Source organism: Leptopilina heterotoma, unplaced genomic scaffold (assembly GCF_015476425.1).
Source record: "Leptopilina heterotoma isolate Lh14 unplaced genomic scaffold, ASM1547642v1 Lhet_8, whole genome shotgun sequence".
Classification (NCBI taxonomy): domain Eukaryota; kingdom Metazoa; phylum Arthropoda; class Insecta; order Hymenoptera; family Figitidae; genus Leptopilina; species Leptopilina heterotoma.
The window spans coordinates 1,618,533-1,641,605 of record NW_025111180.1 but is presented as its reverse complement, the minus strand read 5'-3'; the positions used below and the strand labels follow the sequence as shown (position 1 = coordinate 1,641,605).

General features: G+C 25.9%; 1 protein-coding gene across 4 annotated transcripts in view; it reads left to right on the top strand.

Annotated features, from left to right (window-relative positions):
* Nucleotides 1–23,073, top strand: part of LOC122510994 — a 51,464-nt gene that overhangs the window by 14,074 nt on the left and 14,317 nt on the right. For 2 of the 4 annotated variants that reach the window (XM_043625968.1, XM_043625969.1), the window contains exons 2-9: nt 10,964–11,324; nt 13,665–13,735; nt 17,832–17,929; nt 18,222–18,345; nt 18,650–18,881; nt 19,151–19,741; nt 20,297–20,338; nt 21,566–22,255. In XM_043625968.1, the coding sequence (XP_043481903.1) occupies nt 11,156–11,324; nt 13,665–13,735; nt 17,832–17,929; nt 18,222–18,345; nt 18,650–18,881; nt 19,151–19,741; nt 20,297–20,338; nt 21,566–22,255 (2,017 nt within the window). In that variant the 5' untranslated portion in view covers nt 10,964–11,155. The remainder of the gene's footprint in view (nt 1–10,963; nt 11,325–13,664; nt 13,736–17,831; nt 17,930–18,221; nt 18,346–18,649; nt 18,882–19,150; nt 19,742–20,296; nt 20,339–21,565; nt 22,256–23,073) is intronic. The other 2 variants (XM_043625970.1, XM_043625971.1) reach the window with 2 other exon arrangements.

The following is a 23,073-nucleotide window of genomic DNA, read 5'->3' as shown; positions in this document are numbered from 1 at the left end:
CTGTAATGGCCAACCTGGACTACAAATTTTTTTTTTTTTAAATCTTTATAACTTTTTCATTTTTAAACCTGTCAATTTACTTTGTACAGAAAAAATGTTCCTATTAAACAGGACTTTCCAACCATATACTTCAATTGTCCAAATTCATTTTTAAAAAAAAGTTATAAACAAAAGTCAAAAAGGTGGCCGACCTAGACTATGTTCCCCTATTTTAATAAAATTTTTCGTAATAATTCAATTATTTTGAAAAATTTTAATAAAATTCATATTCAATTATTTTCATAAATAATAAAATTCATCGCAGGATTTCAATTATTTTTATAATACAATTTTACAGGAATTGATCAAAGAATATAATTATTCTTAAAAATTTAATTGCAATTCCTCAAAAAAATCAATTATTTGAAAAAATATTTTTAAAAATTCTTTCGAGGAATTCAATTATTTAATGAAATTTTATAATTTTTCCCAGGGATTCAAAATTATGTTAAAAAATTTATAAAATTCTTGTCTAAATTTCAATTATCTTTATAAATAATAAAAATCTTTTATAAAATTCAATTATTTTAAAAATTAAATTTTAATTTTAATAAAATTCTTGTCAAAATTTCAATTATTTTTATAAATTAAAAAAAATCTATTCTGAAATTCAATTATTTTCAAAAATAAATTCCAATTTTAATAAAATTTTTGTCAAAATTTCAATTATTTTCAGTATTTATTTTATCTAAAAGAATTTGAATTCTTTTAGATAAAATAATTATTGAAAATAATTCTATTTAAAAGAAAATTTGATTATTAATTCTATTCAAACATTTAATCATTTTCATAAATAATAAAAATTTCACAGAAATTCAATTATTTACCATTTTTTTTTAAATTTCTTCGCAATAATTCAATTATTTTAATAAATAAAATTTTTACAGGGAATCAATTATTTTTATAAATAATAAAATTCATCGCAGGTTTTCAATTATTTTTATAATACAATTTTACAGGAATTTCTCAAAAAATGTAATTATTCTTAAAAATTTAATTTCAATTCCTCAAATAATTTTCCAGGAATTCAATTATTTTCAAATATTTTAATAAAATTGTTCGAAATAAATCAATTATTTTAAATACAATTTTAATTGAATTTTTTTGAAAAAATTCAATTATTCTTTTATGGATTTTATAATAAAATTCTTCTCAGGAATTCAATTATTTTGGAAAATTTTAATAAAATTCTTAGCAACTATTCAATTATTTTGATAAATAATAAAATTCATCGCTGGTTTTCAATTTTTTTTAATACAATTTTACAGGAATTGCTCAAAAAATGTAATTATTCCTAATTTGATTTCTATTCCTCAAAAAAAATCATTTAGGGGTCCCTTATTTAAAAAAATGTTTTTTTTTTTAAATTTTTTGGAAGAATTTAATTATTTACAAAAACACTAGAATTTTTCACAAGAATTCAATTATTTTCTAATATTTTAATAAAACTCTTCCCGAGAATTCAATTATTTGCATAAATAATTCTTCGAAAGAATTCAATTATTTTCGAAAATAACAAAATTTTTTCAGAAAATTCAATTATTTTCAGGAATTTTAATAAAATTCACTGTAAAATTCAATTATTTTCATAAATAACAATATTCATTACAAGAATTCAATTATTTTTAAAAGTAACAAATTTCTTCTTGAAAATTCAAGTACCTATTTTAAAAACTTCTAATAAAATCATTTACAAGAATTGAATTATTTTCATAAATAATAAAATGCTTTTTAGGAATTCAATTATTTTCAATTAATTTAATAAAATACCACACAGACATTTAATTATTGACAAAAATTTTAATAGAGTTCTTTGTAAAATTTACAAAATCTCAAATTCAAAATGTTTTGAAAATTCGTAAATTTTAACAATTGCTTATAATGTTTTCTTAAACATATTATTGAAGCCCTCTATATGCTAAATGAAACGCATTAAAATTCAATAAAAAATATTAATTTTGTTTATAGATATTGAGCTTTTTGAAAGTGGGACATTAGTGTCCCAGAAGCGTTAAAGGGTTAATGTGCAAAATGTACAATGTGCTTTTTAGTAAAAATTTTTAATTACAATTATTAAATCATTATTAAGATAGTATTACACTTTTAGAGTATAGTAAAAAACAATTTCAAACAAAATTATATTTTTTGCGCTAAATATACTTTTTTGTGCTTTACTAAATCCGTTATTTTCAATTTTGACTTCCGAAAGATTTTTAATGCTCTTTTCATTGGTGAATTTAATTTTTCAATGTTTTAAGACCTCTATTTTTTAAAATTAATATTTAATTTGCCATTGTCACCAAAGTCGGTTCGTTATAATTTGAAAATAAATTATTACAAACGCAACCTAATGTTTCTTTTTCTCTCGATGTAGAAATTTTCAGAATTTTCGAAATCCTGTGTTTCTCTCATTTTTCTGAAATAACATGAAAAAACAAAAGGAACCTAAAAAGAGACTTTAATGCTTCCTGAACCGATTTAACATGCAGTTGATACTTCGGATGATAGTAATTTTCGTTTGCGATGAGAAATATTTTTGTACGATAATATATAAGGAGAAGCAATATGAACAACAATGATGTCTTTATTCTTTAAAAATCTTATTCTCTGGTGGGAAATTCTTTTACAGCTTCTTTTGTACTGAAATGTTGAATGAGCTCTGGATGCTCTTCTTTCTAGGATAACTTAAGACACTAATTTTTTATTTCAAAGAAAACAATGGTTTTCATCACTACTGCGAGTATTACGAATTTTTTGATTTAAATATAACACAAAATTTTCAGTTCGCATACAGATTGGGATAGTAGAGGATTTTTCCCTCAGTTGTGTCATTTTCACATTACATAAAAGTTTATCACTTACTAAAAATTTACTCTGACTCTGACACTTCAACTTTCACTTAAAAATTAAAAGTAATAAAAAAGAAATAAAAAATTATAGCATTTTTCATTTTTTACAATTGTAAATTGAATTGGGGCGCGTTAGTTCACGTCCCAACCGGAATTTAGGAATTTATCGAATATCTGAACTTATTGGAGCAGTAAAATTATAATTCAGAAACTCAAATATCTTTATTTATTGTCAGTTGAAATAAATTTCTAATAAAAAATTTAGAAAACGAATCATTAATCCAACTAACACGATAAACATCAAAAACGCCTTTAAGGAATATCTGAATATTCTGCTGCAATGTTTTAGAAATAATTTATATTGATTCGGTATTGAAACGCATGAATATCCCATAAAACTTATTGGAATATTTATTAGACAGAATTTTATTAGATACAATTTTCATATATATAAGCTGAGTTGAAAATTTCGATTTTCAATTAAAACGAATTTTCATCCTGGTAAAAATTTTACTTAGCAGAATTTGAGGTCATGAAATTTTTATTTACCGGAATTTAAAAAAAAAGGTTCATTAAAAATTCTATCAATTTTTAATTATTTTTTTGAAAGTTGAAGCAACATTCGGAATCTTTGGTTGCGAAGCTCATGAGACTTGAAGTAATTCTTTAAATGTTCAATGTTCAGTCAATCATTGAGGAACATTTAAACATTTAAAGAATTACTTTAAGTTTCATGAGCATCACAACTCAAGATTCCGAAGATTGCAGTCAAGTTAATTTCAACTTTCAGGAAACTTTCGCAGTGCTGAGTGGGTAAATATATCATTTAACAGAATTTCAGTTAGTCGAACTTTTAAATTATAGAAATTCTATTCTATTGAATCTATATTTGATCGAATATTTTTTTTTAAAGAAAAAATTTGATAGAACTTTTAAAATGCCGAAATATTTATTAACAGAATTTTTATTTCTCCGAACAAACAAGCGGTAGAAAGATTGGGGCGAGAATTTAAAAATTGATCCATCACTATATTTTCTTGCTAATATTTCGATATTTTATTTTATTTTATTTTATTATGTTTATAATTTGTTTATTTTATTTATTTTTATTTAATATTTTTTTATTTTATTTTATTTTAAGAGTTCTATCATTAATGAAAATTCATGGAAATAAAAATTTTTTCACAGGAGATAAAATTCTTTAAAAATTTCAAATTCAAACCTTTTTGAAATTCAATCAATTTATAAAAAATATTATTATAAAACTTGAAGAAATATTGTTACTGTAACATCTTTAAAATTATTTTCATCATTTCAATTCAACTATTATTTTCTAGAATTTTTAAATAAAATTTTTCTCGAAATCAATTATTTTTAATAATTTTTTGAAAAAGTTCTTCTTAAGAATTTTTAATTAAAAAGTATGAAAAATTCAGGATTTCCAAGATTTAAATTTGAAACGTTTACGAAATTAAATTATTACTAAAAATTCACGCTACATTGCTTTTAACATTCAATAATTATCTAAAATTTTAACTGAAATTAATTTTTAAATAAATTTTTATTTTTACATTTTTCAACGAATTCGATTAAAATTTTGTATTAAAAATTATTAAAATCCTGCGATGAGTTTTATTATTTATCAAAATAATTGAATTATTGAGAAGAATTTTATAAAAAAAAAGTTTCAAATAATTGATTTTTTGAAAAAAAATTTATGCAAATTCCATTTTTAATAATTGAGTTCATGTGAAATTTTAATTTTTTTTTGGAAAAATTATTGAATATTCGTGTAGAATTTTATAAAAATTGTTGTTTAATAATTGAAATCTTTTGGTAAATTTTATTATAATAGTAGAATATTGAAAATCATTGGGAATTAAGAATATTTTTTGAAAATAAATGAAATTTCTTCATGACTTTTATTAAAATTCCTGAAAATAATTAAATTTTGTCAAAAAATGTTGCTATTCATTTATAAAGATAATTCAAATGTTGACGACAATTTATTTTTAGACTTTTTAAAAAAATTGAATTTCTCCGAAGAATTTTATTAATTTTGAAAATAATTGAATTTTTGTGATAAATATTATTATTTATGAAAATAATTGAATTTTACAGTGAATTTTATAAAAATTCCTAATATAATTGAATTTCGGCGAAGAATTTTGCTTTTAACATTTAATTATCTAAATTTTTAACTAAAATTAATTTTTAAATCAATTTTTATTAGAGAATTCTACGAGAATTCAATTATTTAAAAATAAAAATAAATAATTTATTGAATAATTAAATGTATCTTTAAATTTAATTCTTAATAATAAGAATTTTTATCAACAAATTTTTGAATAATTAAATTTTTTCAACGAATTTTAGCAAAAAATTTAAGAATAATTACATTTTTCGAGCAATTTGATTAGAATATTGTATTAAAAATAATTGAAATTCTGCAATGAGTTTTATTATTTCTGAAAATAATTGAATCCGTGTAAAAATTTTTTTTGAAAATAATTGAATTTCTGTGAAGAATTTTATTAATTTTGAAAAAAATTAAATTCTTGTAATAAATACTATTTATTTTTAAAAATAATTGAATTTTGCAATGATTAAATTATTAAAATTCCTGAAAATAATAGAATTTTCTGAAAGAATTTTGATACTCATTTATATAAAAATAATTGAAATGTTGACAAGTTTTCAAAAAATATTTTTTTCTGTGAAGAATTTTATTATTTATGAAAATAATTGAATTTTACAATGATTTTTATTAAAATTTCTGAAAATTATTGAATTTTGTTAAAGAATTTTGCTATTCATTTACAAAAATAATTGAAATGTTGACGACAATTTATTTTTAGAGTTTTTGAAAAAAATTGAATTTCTGCGAAGAATTTTATTAATTTTGAAAATAATTGAATTTTTGTGATAAATATTATAATTTATGAAAATAATTGAATTTTGCAGTGAATTTTATAAAAATTCCTGAATATAATTAAATTTTGGCGAAGAATTTTGCTATTTACAAAGATATAATTGAAACGTTGACAAGAAGTTTTTAAAAAAATTTTGAAAATAATTGAATTTTTGTGATAAATACTATTATTGATGAAAATAATTGAATTTTGCAATGATTTTTACTAAAATTTCTGAAAATTATTCATTTTAGTTAAAGAATTTTGCTATTATTTATAAAGATAATTGAAATTTTGACGACAATTTTTTTTAGTTTTTTTGAAAATAATTGAGTTTCTGCGAAGAATTTTATTAATTTTGAAAATAACTGCATTCTTCTGATAAATATTGTTATTCATAAAAATAATTGAATTTGCAGTGAATTTTATAAAAATTCTTAAATATAATTGAATTTCGTCAAAGAATTTTGCTATTCATTTATAAGGATAATTTGAATGTTGACGGGAAATTATTTTAACTAAAAATAGTTGAAAAAAATAAAGATGATACAAAACTATATACTGGAAAATTCAACGTAACTGAAAATCAAATCACATGAGAAATAAAATTAGAATTTCATATTAACTGAACTATCCATGTTTATAAAGTTGTTAAATCTTTCCTCCGTAACCGAGCAATGAGCAAAATTTATTAAAACACGAGTTGTTTGTTTCCTCCTGCATTCTAATTAATTCATTTATCTTGAAGTATCTCTCTTTATTTTTCTATTGATTCATAAGGAGATAAAGCAAGATATTTTAATTTTATTTTCTAGTATTAAATTACCCACTATTGTACATCACTATACAGATTCCTTTCTGTAACCGGTTACAAAATAAAAGTCGTGTATAAAATTTCATCAAACGTAGGTATTTAAAAAGTAATGCCTAATTAAGCAATACTTTCATTGATCTTTTAATTTTATATTTGTTCTTTAAGCTTTTATTATTTATTATTTATACCCTCTTAAAGTTTTAATTACACCTTTATTTTTATGCCTAATTTCGCCCTTTGTTGCCAAGGTCTAAAATTGAAAAACTTTAATTTAAATTTAATTTTTAATTTAAATTTTTTCGAAATTAAATATGGGGACATTCTTAATAACTAAATTATTGTTTTAGAAATAAAAGTATTGAAAAAATGATAAAGTTTAATAATTTCTAGTAAAACTGACTAACGGAGAAAAAAAAATATAAATTATCTGAAATTAAAAATTAGAAAAGTATGACCTAAAAAAATAAATATAAATAGAAGTGTATAATAAACAGGTAGGTATACTAATCGCTGCGTGGTATGACACATGAGAATAAACGATTAAACGGTACGAATAGCGGAAAAGTCACGTTAAAACAGCAGTGTTGCCCACTATCATTATAGTGGTGCAGCATAACGTTAAATTCACATGAGTGGACTTTCGTTATTGTTGGTAATATTTTTTCTGAGTACAGTTTCGTTTTATCAAGAGTTTGTTTTTTTTCATAAAAAAAGAAACTCTATAACATGTATAATACCTTGTAAGTCTGATTTATACACTATTGTTTAAAAATATGCACTCTCAAAACTAATTTTCAACTTAAGAACATATTTTTTAAAGGTCTATTAATTAAAAATATCAAGTCATAAATATTTTTTAATTGCTTGAAAACTGCTCCTTTCTAATATTTAGTAATTGTGAATTTATATTTTACTATAAAAGAAGAAATTTATGGGATAATATATTGAGAATATTTTCAAATCCGGCTGGATTCGAAATTTTCATTATCGGATTTGTTGCGGTGGTTACAATTATTATAAATATAGCGGTTAATTTAAAAGAAAAAATTTTTTTTATTTGGCCGCTAATTACGAAACTGGAGTTATTAAAAAAAATTCAAAATGTCGGACAAATTTCAAATTTGATCAAATTCGCTTGAAACTTGTTACTCGGGGGTTTTTAGGGTCGCAGATTACGAAACTGGTGTTATTTTTAAAAAAATTCAAAATGGCGGTTGCAATATGAAGGAAAAATTTTCAAAATTGATGCGAAAACACTATTTTGATTGAACCGAATTGTCAGTATTTGAGGCACAATATAATTTCTCCAAATATTCTAAATTTTTTTAAGTGAATCAGGTGCAAATATAAAATGTAAATTGTCTTCATAAATTAAATAATTTTTAAACAATCTTTAGTCGCAATTTAACCGCAAGTAAAATTTCACAAAAAGTTATCCGAAAGTAGCACAAAACTGATGATTGCAAATGAGTTATTGAGACAAACAGTGAAAATTATAAGAATAAAGAAATGAAAATTATGTCCGTTCTACATTTTCGCTATTGTTAGGACTTTTTAAAAGAGATAGCAGGTATCTTCATTTTTATGATTTCCTTACCTTATGATGTAATTTTCCAATTTGTCATGAATTTAACAATTGAAAATGCATTTGTAAAAAAAATTTCAGTTTGCAGTATACGAAAATATGAAATATCTCATAAAATATCTACAAACTGTTTTTTACAGTGTTTCACAGTGTTTGAAACATTTGAACGAAGATATAAACTTTTAATGAATTTTACGTTTGTAAATAACTAATTTTATTTATATTTTCATCCATACCTAAATCAAGGATTAATCGCAAAAAGTTTTGTTCGGATTACAAAATTTAGGTAATATTTCAACTCCCAACTCGTGAACTTTAAGTATAGAAATAATGTTTTATTCCATATTAATAACTCACCAAATCAGTTAATTTTATCATAAAAGTGTTGTATGTTTATGGCTTATATAATGATTTTTGCGAAAGATTTTTTATTGGTCAGATAAAATTGTTTAAAACTTATAATATTCATATACAATAGTATTATTTATTTTCTAGAAGTGAAAGTTCCATGGAAATGCTCCAAAGAAATTCCAAGTGAGATTCCACTTTGAATGCAAATTTTTTTATTTTTATTCGTTCGGATTTAAATTTAAATAATATTGACTGTTTTCAATTTTTAATTCTTCAATTTGTATTAAGATTAAATTCGCAAACGTTAATTTTCAAATATTGTCTGTTGGCAACAATTTCAAGTTTTTTTTTCGAAAAATTTTTGAATTATAATTTGAATTGGAATGAAAATGTCAAGTGCAGGGCTGCAAGTGAATTTTAAAGCATTTTTTGTGTAATTTTCAATTCCAAAACTCTTTTTTCAAAACAAAATTATTTAACCCCTTTTTTTAAAAAAATATAACCTTATTTTTCAATTTTTACAGAAATATTTTTACAGAAGTAGGGGTTAAATAATTTTTTTTTTAATATAGTTTTGTAATTGAAAAGTACACAAAAAAACTTTAAAACTCGCTATATAAAAATTAAAATCGCTTTATTTTTCTAGAAGTTATGCCAATATGAATAAAAAAATGTCCTTAAAAAAACCAATTTTTTTGATTGGATCAGTTCACGTGGAATTGCTTCATTTTAAAACCATTTTAAAGCCGCCACTTTGAATTTTTTAATTTCCACCAAAGATTTGAATTCATCGACCCAAAAAACATAAAATCATGTTTCAAAAAAAAAAAAAATTACAAAATATTTTATTTTTGAATAATTTCAAATTCAAACTTTAAAAAAATTCAATAATTATACTAATTTACTAATTAATTATTCTTGTTTATTAATTTCAAAAATTTTAATAACATTCTTCGTAAGAATTCAATTATTTTTATAAATAGTAAAATTTTTTGCAAAAACTCAATTATTTTTAAACAAAATTTTAATTAAATTTCACGAACGAATACAATTATTTTCTAAAATTTTAATAAATCCTTCGAAACAATTCAATTATTTTTTTAAATAGTCAAACTTTTGCAAAAAATTAAATTTTTTCGACAAAAAATATTTCAAAAGAATTCAGTTACATTTCTAAAATTTTAATAAATTCTTTAAAACAATTTAATTTTGTTTATAAATATTAAAATTGTTTGTAAAAATTCAATTATTTTTAATATAATTTCAATAAAATTTCATGAAAGAATTCAATTTTTTTAAATAGTCAAATTTTTTGCAAAATTTCAATTATTTCCAAAAAAATATTTCAAAAGCATTCAATTACATTTTTAAAATTCTAATAAATCCTTTAAAACAATTTAATTTTATTTATAAATATTAAAATTCTTTGTAAAAATTCAATTATTTTTATTTTTAATCCAATTTTAATAAAAATTTCATGAAAGAATTCAATTTAAAAAAAAAAAATTTTTATAAATCCTTCGAAACAAATAAATTATATTTTTAAATAGATAAATATTTGCAAAAATTCAATTATATTCAAAAAAATTTCACGAAAGAACTTATTTTTTTCTTAATTCGTTACAAAAATTTCAATAGAATTCAATTATTTTTCAAAATTTTAATAAATTTTTTGAAAAAGCTTATAAATAGTAAAATTTTTTGCAAAAAGTCGTTTATTTTTAATACAATTTTAATAAAATTTCAAGAAAGAATTCAATTTTTTAAAACTTTTAATAATATTTTTTAAAAAAATTAAATTATTAAAATTAATTATTAATTATTAAAATTGAATTATTTTCAAAAATTTTGACAAAACTTTTCGCGAGAATTCAATTATTTTCCTAAATAATAAAATTCAATTATTTAAAAGTGTTTTGATAAAATTTTCTGTAGCAATTCAATGATTTTCAATACATTAATTTTAAAATTGAAAATATTTAAAAAGAAAAAGTATTTAAAAAGTTAAGAAACAAAAAAGCAAACAACATTTAACTTGAAACTGCGAACAGATTATCGGAATACAACGATTATTAATTATAGATTTTTTATTTCATTATTATTTTATTTTTATTATGAAATTACGAACGTAAACTGAAAATTTTGATTTTTTCTTCTGAAATGAATTAACATGACAATTTAAATAGTTGCTTATAAAATTATTAGTCATTACCCTCTGGGTAAAAAACATTTTAACAACATGCGGATCTTCAAATAATATTCCAGAATATTATTTTGCCAAAAAAAAAAAAAAATTTTTGTTTTATATTGTAATAAATTTTTTTACATCCGATGTTGAAGTTAATTTTCCCCTATTTTTTCCTTTCTTTCTGCTTTGATCCATCTTAACAAAAAAAAAATGTTTTTGTTCCAGGTTTAGAAACTTTTCATTTTTTAATGAAATCATCATTGAGGAGAAAGAGACAATCCCCATGAATCGGACTTGTCGAAGAGTGACAAATGTAAGCAGGATCGTAGAGGAGAGTTGTTTCATGTAGCGAATAAATTGGAGGCAGCGTGAGTAGTGGAAATAACGAAAAGGTGGAAAAATATTGCTGATGATAAGATGACTATCAGGTTACTGATGCGCGCGGTGTTCCTACTTTTGTTGGGATTGGCGACCCAATGGATGGAGACACGTGCTCATGTTGCTCTTACGTTTCCACCAGCTAGGAAATATGACCTCGACTTTCTGGACAACTCTAGAACACCTGGCCCATGTGGCATGCCTCGAGGTTAGTTTACTTATTATCAATCATGCAATATAATAATGTAACAGATACCTCGCAGGTTGCAGAAAAACTTCCAATGTTTAAATAGAATTTCAATTATTTCTAATAATTTTAATTGGCAGGTTTATTTTCTAGGACAGATAGCTATAATTTACTGCTTTTTTTTCCTTCAAAGAACTAAAATGTAAAATCTTCTGGTTCTTTTTTTTTAATTACAAAAAAACTACCCTTCGAGGCAAAAAAAAAAGGATTATAAAAAATATTTACAAGAACTTTAAAAATATTTCGAAGACAGATGATGAAAGTACGTTCCTGATGAGAGAAATTTTTAATACGCCCGGGGTGTGAAAATTTTGCGTCCTACAATTCTGGAAGGCAGCTCTCTTTTTTTTTAGGCATGAAGTAGCACCGTTTTGGTAGAGACATGCTTGTCCAAAAGAACGAGGCTTGTACGTTTGGTTCGATCACTTTCCCAAAAGTGGAGGAACACACGCACCAATCATTTCCCCGCTAAAGTGTGTTACCCGATCGTTGCAATGAGGAATCTTCGGTGAAAAAAAAAAATATTACCGTACTTACAATTTATCGTATGAATAAAAATCTTAAAACCAAAATTGATGGAAAAAAAATAAACTTGGGGTATAATGTAACAAAATTGTTGATTTCTAAAATTTTCTTCTCTGGTTTTTTTTTTATATGAGAGAATGAATACGAAAAGTCCACTTGTAATCTATGTAATTAATAGAAAGAAGGAAATTCTGTAACGAGACAATCCAAACGAAAGCTATTCTACATATATGGAGCCTTATGACCATGTGTCGAGGTTCTTCGCACTCTCAACAGTGAAAGTTGCTTTGAATCTGGGTCCCCACTTTTGCTTCATGTTGTTCTCACATATAAACAGAATCAAAGTATTCAAGTATTTCACAGACTATACGATTATGTAGATTTACAATTTCTTATGCATTTCAAAAAGCAGAACAACTCGTTTTTTGGAACAAAAGCTCAATCTCCAATATTATAAGAAAATGAGAAAAAAAATTCATTGGTGTTTTACTGTTATAAAAGTTTCATTAACTTTCCCGAACAAAAAGTAAATGGGAAATTTTCAAAATTGAGGAAAAATTAATTTTTCTATACTCAAAAAAATTTCTAGTAGATTTGACTCCTTTTCGACTACTCTGAATAATTCAATAAGTCCTTAACTGAATTTAAGGCGGAGTGAAGTAAAATTCACTTTTTTTTAATTTAAAAATTATTTTTAAAAAATAAAAAAATTTTTTTTTTTTATTTTTTTAATTAACAAAAGTGTCGACGTTTCGGGTCGGTACCGACCCGAAACGTCAACCACTTTTGTTAATTAAAAATAAAACAAATTTTTTAAATTAAATAAATAAAAAAAGTTTGTCAGAATTTTTTTGTAAAAAATGCGTTGATGAAAATTTTTGAAAAATTGTAATACTTTTTGAAAAAAAGTACTTTCACAGATTTTAAGAAATCAGTATAGATGACTTTCTAAATATTTCAATTCATTCAAATTCTATGGGAATTATTCTTCTACTTCTCTTCCAAAAAGATATATTATGAGAATTTAAATGTGAATACTAATGTATATTCTAATTTGATCTTCGATATCTTATTTAATATTTTTTTAGTACAATTTGTGAGAAAGGTTATTGCCCTATATATTATTTATTTAAACGTCAGGGAATTTTGTGACAATAAATTATACAGGGTACTAAGGGTCGCTATTTTAAAATTCAAAATGGCGGATTAAATATGGCGGACGACGTTCTAATAAATACATTTAATTTATATTATAAACTTGGCATTATGATACGAGCGCTAAATAGCGTACACATTCTATGTTAATTTTATTAAAATATTAATATTAAAATTTAAAAAAAATAGTTTAAGAAGAAATTAATTAACGTAAATAGGAGAGCAAACACTGTAGAGAAAAAAAAAAGAAAAAATTAATAAAAATATAAAATTCATAATTTTTTTTTTTGAAATTAATGAAAGTTTTTTTGAATTAATAAAAAATAATATTTTTGTGGTGGAAGATACTCGCGTACACTCTAGTTCGATAACTATATAGTGAAAAAATACTAAATAATTAATGGTTATTACCTAATTATTATATAATACTTACTTAAAAAGTCGTAATATTGCATTTTTGTTAAAAATTTGTGAGAAAGTAATAAATATTAAACAATAAAATACTAAATTTTTGTAAAAGAAAATATAGTTGAGAAATTAAAATTACGAAAATTATTTCCCCTTATAATAAAAAATTTTTTTTATTAATTTTTATATTAATTGTATGAATTTTCTTTTCAGGTGACACGAAGACTACCCTGTTGTCCGGAAATAGCCTAAATGTGACATGGCATCTTGCATATCCTCATAAAGTAAGTGTAATTCTTAGAATTTTTTGTCACAAAAAAATTATAAAAAAATGATGATGTGTAACAGTTGCAGTTTGTTAAACAATTAACAACATAGTTCTAACACTGTATTTTTAAAAAAAATTGTGTCAATGTTCTAGTATATATTCTATACAACAATTCAGTTCTGGGCACTTGCCCTAAGCAACGCTTTTCGATAATTTAGCGCGAAAAATTCATAAGGAGAAATTTATTGAAAATAATATAAATATTAAAAAATGAATATAGCCAAAACGAATCTAAAAAATGAATAATATTGATACATCTTAAAATTTCAAAGTATAATCCTCTATTACGTATGAAAAAATAAATCGACACAATTGTGCTTGTTAAGGATGTGTCGACGATTGTGTCAAATCGCCATTAAATAGTGTTAAGTCGATTTGTTCTTACATAATGCAAGATTGTACTTTGAGTCTTAAAGAAGGTGTCAACATTTACTGCGGCATATTAGATTAGCGCGTGCGATTGCACCAAGAGTGAATTCTTCAAGTCAGCTCCTCAAAATTCCAAACTTTCACATTGCTCAATATATTTTTGGAGTCGTTGATTACAAATATATATTCGATGTCAGTTTTCGAAAACTTAAAATGATGATGAATCAAATATTGAAAAGGATAGGTGTAATTTGGAAAGTTGAGCTAAACATCAAACCTCTAATCACTGCCTCATAGAAACGACGATCGATACAAAAAAAAAAGATTTCAATTGCGAGGATGTAAACAACTTTTTTTCTCAATTTGCAGAAACATTAAAAACTATCGAGCAATTTTATGAATCATTTACGTAATGTTACCTTGATATGAAAATATCAATGTATAGTTTCAAACTTTGCTTCTTTTAATTTAAAAAAAAAAAAAAATAGATTTTTGAAACTAGAATAAAAAACTAAAAATTAGATCCTTCTTCATAGTCAAAATTTGAATTTTGCATAATTTAAATAGCTTTCAATGTTTTGAAAGAAAAAAATGTTAATTAATATATTTTAGTAGATCAATGACTTTCTGTAGATAATAAAAAAGGGATGTCCGCATAAGTTCCTTCTGCGTTCGGTCGCTCAGGCTAATACCAGTCAAGTGGCACTGACCATCCGTAGGCTGTTCGCTACTTTAAGACTGGTATTAACAAGTGCAACCGCGCGCAGAGATAGTTGTAGAATCCAGGGTATCAATTACGGACAGTACAATACTACAACTATTACTATTCACCTTACATAGCACCTTAATGATAGCAAACGAATATTCAGTAAATTCTTCAATTGCCAATAGCCCAGAGGTTCAAAATAAAGGTGCGCCTCTTAGGATTGCGTATTCATGTATAAAATGTATATCTTACGTTCTACAATTCCGTATAAATATAAGATTTTCCAGATGCGTTTAATCGTTCTCAATATTCCAAATCGCCCATAATAGTAACATTAAAGTAATATCACTGCAATATATGTTGCATTTATTTGGTTATATAAAAAATCTCTTCCGAAAAATTAGTACTACCATGTAGAATAATTTACTTTAGTACAGAACTTTCTAGGAAAAGTTATTCCTTGTAATTTTACAGTTTGAAACTAAAAACTTTTCCACTTTTATTTTCCAAGAATTTTTAATACATATAATTGTTAAACAATTAAAAACAATGGAGTATTTAATTAAAGTTATCGCTATACCGAAGAAATAATTAAAACCATAACTTTAGATATAATATAATGGAGAAACTAAAACTGCTTGTGAATTTTTGCATGCCTCGTATAATAAGACATGATAAATGTTAAAAGAGTTACTTTGGAAGGCGACCATAAACTTACAAGGAGATATTTCTGGTAGATTCCAGGTCATAACGGTGCTGTTGGGTGGCGCGGCATTGTATTAGGTTTTAATAGGCAAGGAACTCCTCACCGACTTGAAGAAATTGTCATGTGTCGGTTAATCAGAATATTTCCGGCAACTACGGGAATTTAAATTATAGATGCCATGACCTTCACAGTGGAATGCGTTCTCAGCAGGTGGGGTACGAGATTCACAAGATGATACTTTCCAGGCGCAAAAAACCTGTTCTATAAATGCTCATCAAACATATAGTTGTCAGTGTTATAGAACAAGTGTTACAATACTATAATTGCTGGTATTATCTAACTTTAGTGTAAAAATAACAAAATTGTAAAGTTTAGTCACTTGTTCTTTTCAGCTAAATTTTACGTCTGTAAAGATCTAAAGTTGCGTCACAAGTAGACTTCAAATAAAATTACAAATGATGTTCGCAACTTTCATTACAACCTAGTTGTAAAAAACTGTTGGAACAATGTTATGCAACTTCAGAAATTAAATTCCATTTAATACCGAAAATGTTCTCTGATTTTTAATCTCACGTGTAGATTTCTAAACAGTGTAAATCTATGTTAGGAAAATAAAAAATGCGCAAAAAGAATCGATCCCCGCGGTTTTCCTTCTACATGCTCGTGAAGGTGACCAATTATCCATCGAGTACATATAACAGTAAACGTACAAAATGAAACTTATTGCATCAAACCAAAATGGAAATAAATGCGATTAAAAAAATCGAAATCTGTCCTCTGGAAAAATTAAACTTTACCATTTTTTTTACTTATGGCATTAAAAGAAATTAAAAAATGATAATTTCACTTTTTAGAAAATTTCCATTGTCATTTTAGACAAAATTATTTGGGTTTATATATAAGTTGGAGGACGAATGTTAAAAAAAAGTTTCTAGAAAAAAAAGTTTCAATAATTCTTTGTTCCAAACGCTAAAAGTTCCAATAATTTTTTGTTACCAAAACCAAAAAGTCCAATAATTTTTATTTCCAAATAGCAAAATGTCCATTTTTTTTTAATTCAGAAATTTTTTCATCCTGTATTCTGTCACTTCTAAGAATTACGAGAAACAAAATGGCGGCGGCCAAATAAAACAGCTGATCCACTTGAAATTTCATAATTCGTTTAAATTCCAAATTAATGAACATTGGAAATTACTGTAATTAAATTAAAAAGTAATTTTTTGATAATAAAGATAACCATCAGGAAAGAAACTATATCTATTGCTCTCCTTTATAAAATGCTCAATTATATAGAATTATGCACGCATGGGAACGCCGATTATATGGACAGTTCGGGTGTGTCCGAACAATCTGGACAGGTGACCTTGACGAAAATTCATGGGAAAAAATGTCAACAACCCCTCCCCTTCTCTCCGTGTTCCGCAAGAGTTGCCAGCAGAGTCCGTAAGACCAGTTTCCGTATAATTGGCGTTTTAGTGTAATCTATTAAATTAAAGTCATTTACACACTATGAAAGAAACCCCAAAAAAAACTTCGGAGTAACCTATTTTATGCAAATCCAAAAAATTCTTTCAAAATTAGTCCGCCATATTAGGTTCGATATGTTGAATTTTAAAAATTCAAAATGGCGGATTCTACGCATTATAAAAAAAGAAAAAAAGTTTTTTTATACACAAAATTGTTATTAACTTTTTTTTTGTATTAAATTCAAAAATATTTGAAGGATACCCCGCATTTGAATGGAATATGGAAATTTATACTTTATACAACCATGAGTTATCAGAGTGCAGACCCATGTTGATCAAAATATGTAAAGCAAAGCAGAATTTTCACGAGAGTGGAAAAAAGAGCCATTTTACTATCCTTCTTATTCTTATGAATAAATTCAGCTTTGTTATACGTTTCCTTTTTTTCTTTTTTAGACTTAATTTGAGCTGCCTACTTGTTAAGCATATAACACAAGAGAAGAATATTTCTTTTATTCTTACTCGTATTTTGAAATAACAAGTCAATCAAAAGTTTAATGATTATTATTTTTCTATAGAACCCTAATTAATAGAAGGTCATAGATACTATTCATAAAAAAGAATAAAAATAAAAATTTCTTTTGTGCCTTATGAGAATCTTATCCTTACTTTATAATCTATAATTTTAAAGAACATAAATAATTTAAATAATTAAAAATTTATAACCCTTGCTTTAAATTTATGTTTTCAACTTTCCTTAAAGATATAACTTTCCTTAAATTCTAATTTTATAACTTTGTTTCAGGGAGGATTCAGGTTACAAATTTTAGATGCATTGGATAGGCCTCTAATCGATCTTACACCAGTAACAGGCGCTAGTGAATTCGTCAAAGTTGATGCTACGTAAGTTATTTGTCAATACAATTAATCTTTATGGCTGCAGAAAAAAAGCAGCAAAATTACAGGAAACTTTCTGAAAATTCCTTGCAATCTTATAAGTTATTGTTAAACTATTGTACTTTTGCTGAATTTAAAAAATTTAAAGCATAAGCGTGACTGGATTTATCAGCATTTGATTAAAAATATTAAAACTAATTTCTAACATCCATCAAAATATTTTATATCTAAAATTATAATAGTTTCTTCTATGAGATGTGAATGCAAAAATAAATAAATTTGTTTATTAAACTTTTAGCGCACAAAGCTATCCTATCAAAATACCTCATAATTTCACTTGCACTGACTGCACAGTGAGATTACTTCGAGAGGCTGAGGAATGGGGTTCTTCTTATAGATTTTGGTCGTGTGCCAACGTTGATGTAAGTAAACAATTAAAATATAATTAAAAACAAATACACTTAATTTCATAAATTAAAACTGTACATTTATTTATGAATTTATTTTTATTGAAACGGACGCAGGACTTTAGAATTTATTTTGTTAGTACATAATTCATTTTTTGATGCAAATTGCTTTAATTGCGGTAGAAAAGCTGCAAAAATTGTTAAATAAACATATTTTGAATTTGTTTTATTTAATCTAGTTATGATTACTTTATTAGCATTGACATCTATTTGAATGCCTTAAGTTACAATCATATTTAAAAACGGATTTTGTTTTCAGATTGTTGATAGGAAAACTTATAGAGAACAATGTAGTGGTCACGGAAGGTATCTGTTAGGCAGATGCAGATGTGACTTGTTTTATCATGGTGCTAGGTGCCAGTACAAAGAAGAGTGCATGGATGACTCAGACTGTGGAACGCAAGGTGCTTGCATTGATAATGGTGGTACTACATCACCAACTAAATTTTGTTACTGCAACGTCGGTTGGTTCGGACCCGGTTGCGCCAAAAGTAAGTTTCAAAAATCAGTTTAATTAGCACAAAAAACTAATAGCTTATATTTTATAAAAATATAGCAATAGATCCGTGCACCAGCGCGTGTGCACATTCTATGTCAATTATCTAATCTACTGGAAGATCCGAACGTTGCAAAAAACGCCCGCATAAAAAAAAGAAAAAAAACCCTAATAAAAACAATGTATAAATGGCCTCTTTATTGTTTTAGAACAAGAAGAAAATATTATGAATTTTAGAAAATTTATGAATTTGATTCATTACAGGATCTGCCGTTAGAAATACAGATATAGATTTACAATCCTACACCAAGAAGCAATTCTCAGACGATTTCACCTTCTACTGGAGGATACTCAAGGACAGTCAGGAACTCGAGGGAGTCGCCGTGGTGAATGGCACCTCATGGGTTGGCGTTGGATGGAGACCCAGTTCTTTAACGTCAGCCTGCAGGGCATTTCCAGAAATTAAAGATAACCGCTCGGAGAATGTTGCTGCAGAACCTCTTCCACAACCGGAGCCAAAATCAGAGCCTGAGCCAAAATCGGAGCCTGAACCAAAATCAGAACCCGAACCTACTTCAGAGCCTGAACCAAAAGTAGAACCAGAATCAAAAGTAGAGACAAGAACTTCAGCGGAACCAAAGCCGAAACCAGTTTACAGGAAGCAGTCAAGGGGGACTCCCTTTAAACCCAATGTTCCAGCACTGAATAATGAGCCTGAAGCTGAGCCCGAAAATGCCTCTGTCCGAACAGGTGGAACTAAGAGAAGGTCAGCGAAAGTCGATGGCGTTACTCAAAGACCTGATTCTGATATCACTGTACAAACTAGTGTAACGTACCATGTCAGCACAAAGCAAGGTGAGACCATTGTATTACTTTTTTTGTAAATTATTCAAAAATACATTAAATATTTATAATAATCGGATTGTGTAGATATTAATCTACCTTATTAAATAATTACTGAAGCAATTTTTTTGGTATGCTGCTAACTAATCAGAAGTTTTACTTCATTCTTTCAATAATTTAATATTCACATCTTTAAACTTTGATACATTTTTGGGATACCCCATTTTTGTTAGATACTTATAAAATAATTGAAGAATACCTTCAACTAATTAATTTTAACAGGTCATATCTTCAATATGATTAAAATTAGAAATGAACGTGCCGAAACATATTTTTCTGCTTTACTACTCATCAACTTGACATACCTTTTGTTAGATATACACGTGACTATGATATGACTTACGCGAACTTTTCCATATTCTATTTTGATTACATCCACAATCTGGAACTATCCTCAATTCTTAAATAAATTCAGAAATAATTCCCCAACAAAGATTTTTCATGTTTTCATGTATGAAAAAGCTTTACCCTTTTACTAATAAGTAAATAACATTTAATATTTTTCAGGACGTAAAAAACGAGCACCACAGGCAGAACCGGAACCAACAGGTAAACATTTCAATCGTATTTAAAAACTAATATTATTAATAATAGTAATAGAAATTAAAAAACGGAACAAACATTCTTTACTTTCTATTTCCATTATAATCTAGTGCAAAAATTTGCAAGGTATGTTATGAATTTTAATAAGCAAGGAAGAAAAGTATAAATAATTCCGCAGTCTCTTTAGCATATAAGATATACTCGTTTTCAAATGCATAATTATCAAAACGCGTGATATATAATGTGCAGTCTCTAGAAATTATTGTCCTTTGAAACTGTTACTTTCTATATGACAAAGTAATGAGCACCTTTAATTAACAGAATGATTCGAAAATAATAATATAAATTATGGTGCATGTTATTATAAGCTTCTAACAGCGCTTAAACGATGAAGTAATTTTTACTGCAGAATGATATTTCTACAGAAAGCAATTTTTCATTCAGCAAACTTATATTTACAATAATATTTCTTCTATTTAACTATAAATATTTGATTTATTTAATATAAAGTAATATCTTTATATTACACTGCCAATGTTGATCTTACAACTTAAGAGAACAGTGGCATCTTAAAAGGTTTTTGTTAACATTTTAAAATAATTTAAAGTAACATGCACTAGTAGTTAAATAATTTTATCACAAACAAAATCTAAACTAGGATGCACTGGAACGTTGACTACAGTAATTGCACTTATTGACGCAATAACTGACCACTGATTATTTAAAATTTTACTTGTACCTTTTTGATTTGAATTGTACCTGTTTAATACAAATTGCATTTGACATAAAATTATTTTAACTATCATAAACAGGTCTATTATCAGTACGTCAAAAATAAAGATTCTCTATTAAAAAAATATTTCTTACACAAACAATTCTTATTAGGATTTAAATAAAATTTTTTGTTAAATTTATCACTTCTTTTACTTTACTGATGCATTTATCGAAAGCAATTAAATGAGATACAAACTTAAATATTAATCACTTTTAAATTAATTTGAATTATTAAAAAAAAACACTGGGACATGGGATGGTTTTAGAACATTTTTAGGACGCCTATAACCTAAGACATCTTATGCTCCAGTGTTCATTACGCAGCTTTCCTTATCAAAAAAAAATTTTTGATTTTAGAATCTCATTTAAATGTCTTTCGATATAACTTTGTAGAGTAGGTCACTAATGACTTTCACAGGGTGAAGGTATAAAACAGCATGCTATTGCTTTGTTGCACAGGGGAACCAGTTAGTGGGCCTATAACTCACAAAGTCGAGCCTGAGCCTAATTCTGAACCAGAACCCAAAACAGGACGAGAGTTAAAATCTGAATCAGAACCTAAATCTGAACCTGAACCAAAATCTGAACCTGAACCAAAATCAGAACCAGAACCAAATTCTGAACCTGAACCAAAATCTGAACCAGAACCAAATTCTGAACCAAAATCAGAACCTGAACCAAAATCTGAACCAGAACCAAAATCAGAACCAGAACCAAAATCAGAACCTGAACCAAAATCTGAACCAGAACCAAATTCTGAACCTGAACCAAAATCAGAACCAGAACCAAAATTAAATTCAGAGCCTAACTCTGAACCTGAACCAAAATCTGAACCAGAGCCAAAATCAGAACCTGAACCGAAATCTGAACCAGAGCCTAAATCTGAACCTGAACCAAAATCTGATTCAGAACCTAACTCTGAACCTGAACCAAAATCTGAACCAGAACCTAACTCTGAACCTGAACCAAAATCTGAACCAGAGCCTAAATCTGAACCTGAACCAAAATCTGATTTAGAGCCCAAATCTGAACCTGAACCAAAATCTGAACCGGAGCCTAAATCTGAACCAGAACCTAAATCTGAACCAGAACCAAATGCGGAACCTGAACCTCATTCTAAAATTTCTGACAAATCAGGAGATATAAAAGGTAATTTATTTAGACGAGTTTTTTTATTATTGTTTATGTTTTCATCATTTTGCATCAACTTTTATATCATTTGAACCTGAACCAGAAGAGAAGTTATTTGAATAATAACTTTTAAAATATACCAGAGGTCCTATTTAGTGACATTCAGTGACTTAACGGAGAAGTCCCACCGTCTTTTAATAGAGGACACAATGATCGTACAGACAGTTTGTACTAATGGGAATCTGATTTTGACATCATGACGTCGTTCTCGATGTAGTGACGAAGAACCAAACATGTCGCTAAATAGGGTCTCTAGTGTACCATACGAAGTGTCATGACGATGTCATAAAATTTAAGGGTACGTTTGCATAGTTGCATCTATACCTTCAATTTCGCTTACATGGAAATTAATTATTTTCACTTTCACTTATACTATATCTTGTAATCACAGTAAAAATTAACTTTTCACACTCTCACATTAAACTAATATTCTAATTTCACTTAGACTACCCAGGTGAGAATTAAGTATTAGTTGGAAACTGACCCAGTGTCAATGGTGGAATTTACTTTAAACTTATTTTCTCACATTCATTTAACTTCCTGATTTTTATTATATTCGCTTTCCTTAATTCTGTTCCCAATTCACCACAATTTTTGGAAACTTGTACGAAGGTCCAAAATTTCCCTTTATTTTTCCCCCCTTTTCTATAAGAATTTTTAGAAACTTTCAAAGGGTCTGAAATTCTTATTCTTCCTTAGTCCAAGTGACACTATCTTTGGAAACTCACGGAGGGTCCGAGGTTGTGTTTTTCCTTATTCCCTGTCTCTCTTTAACA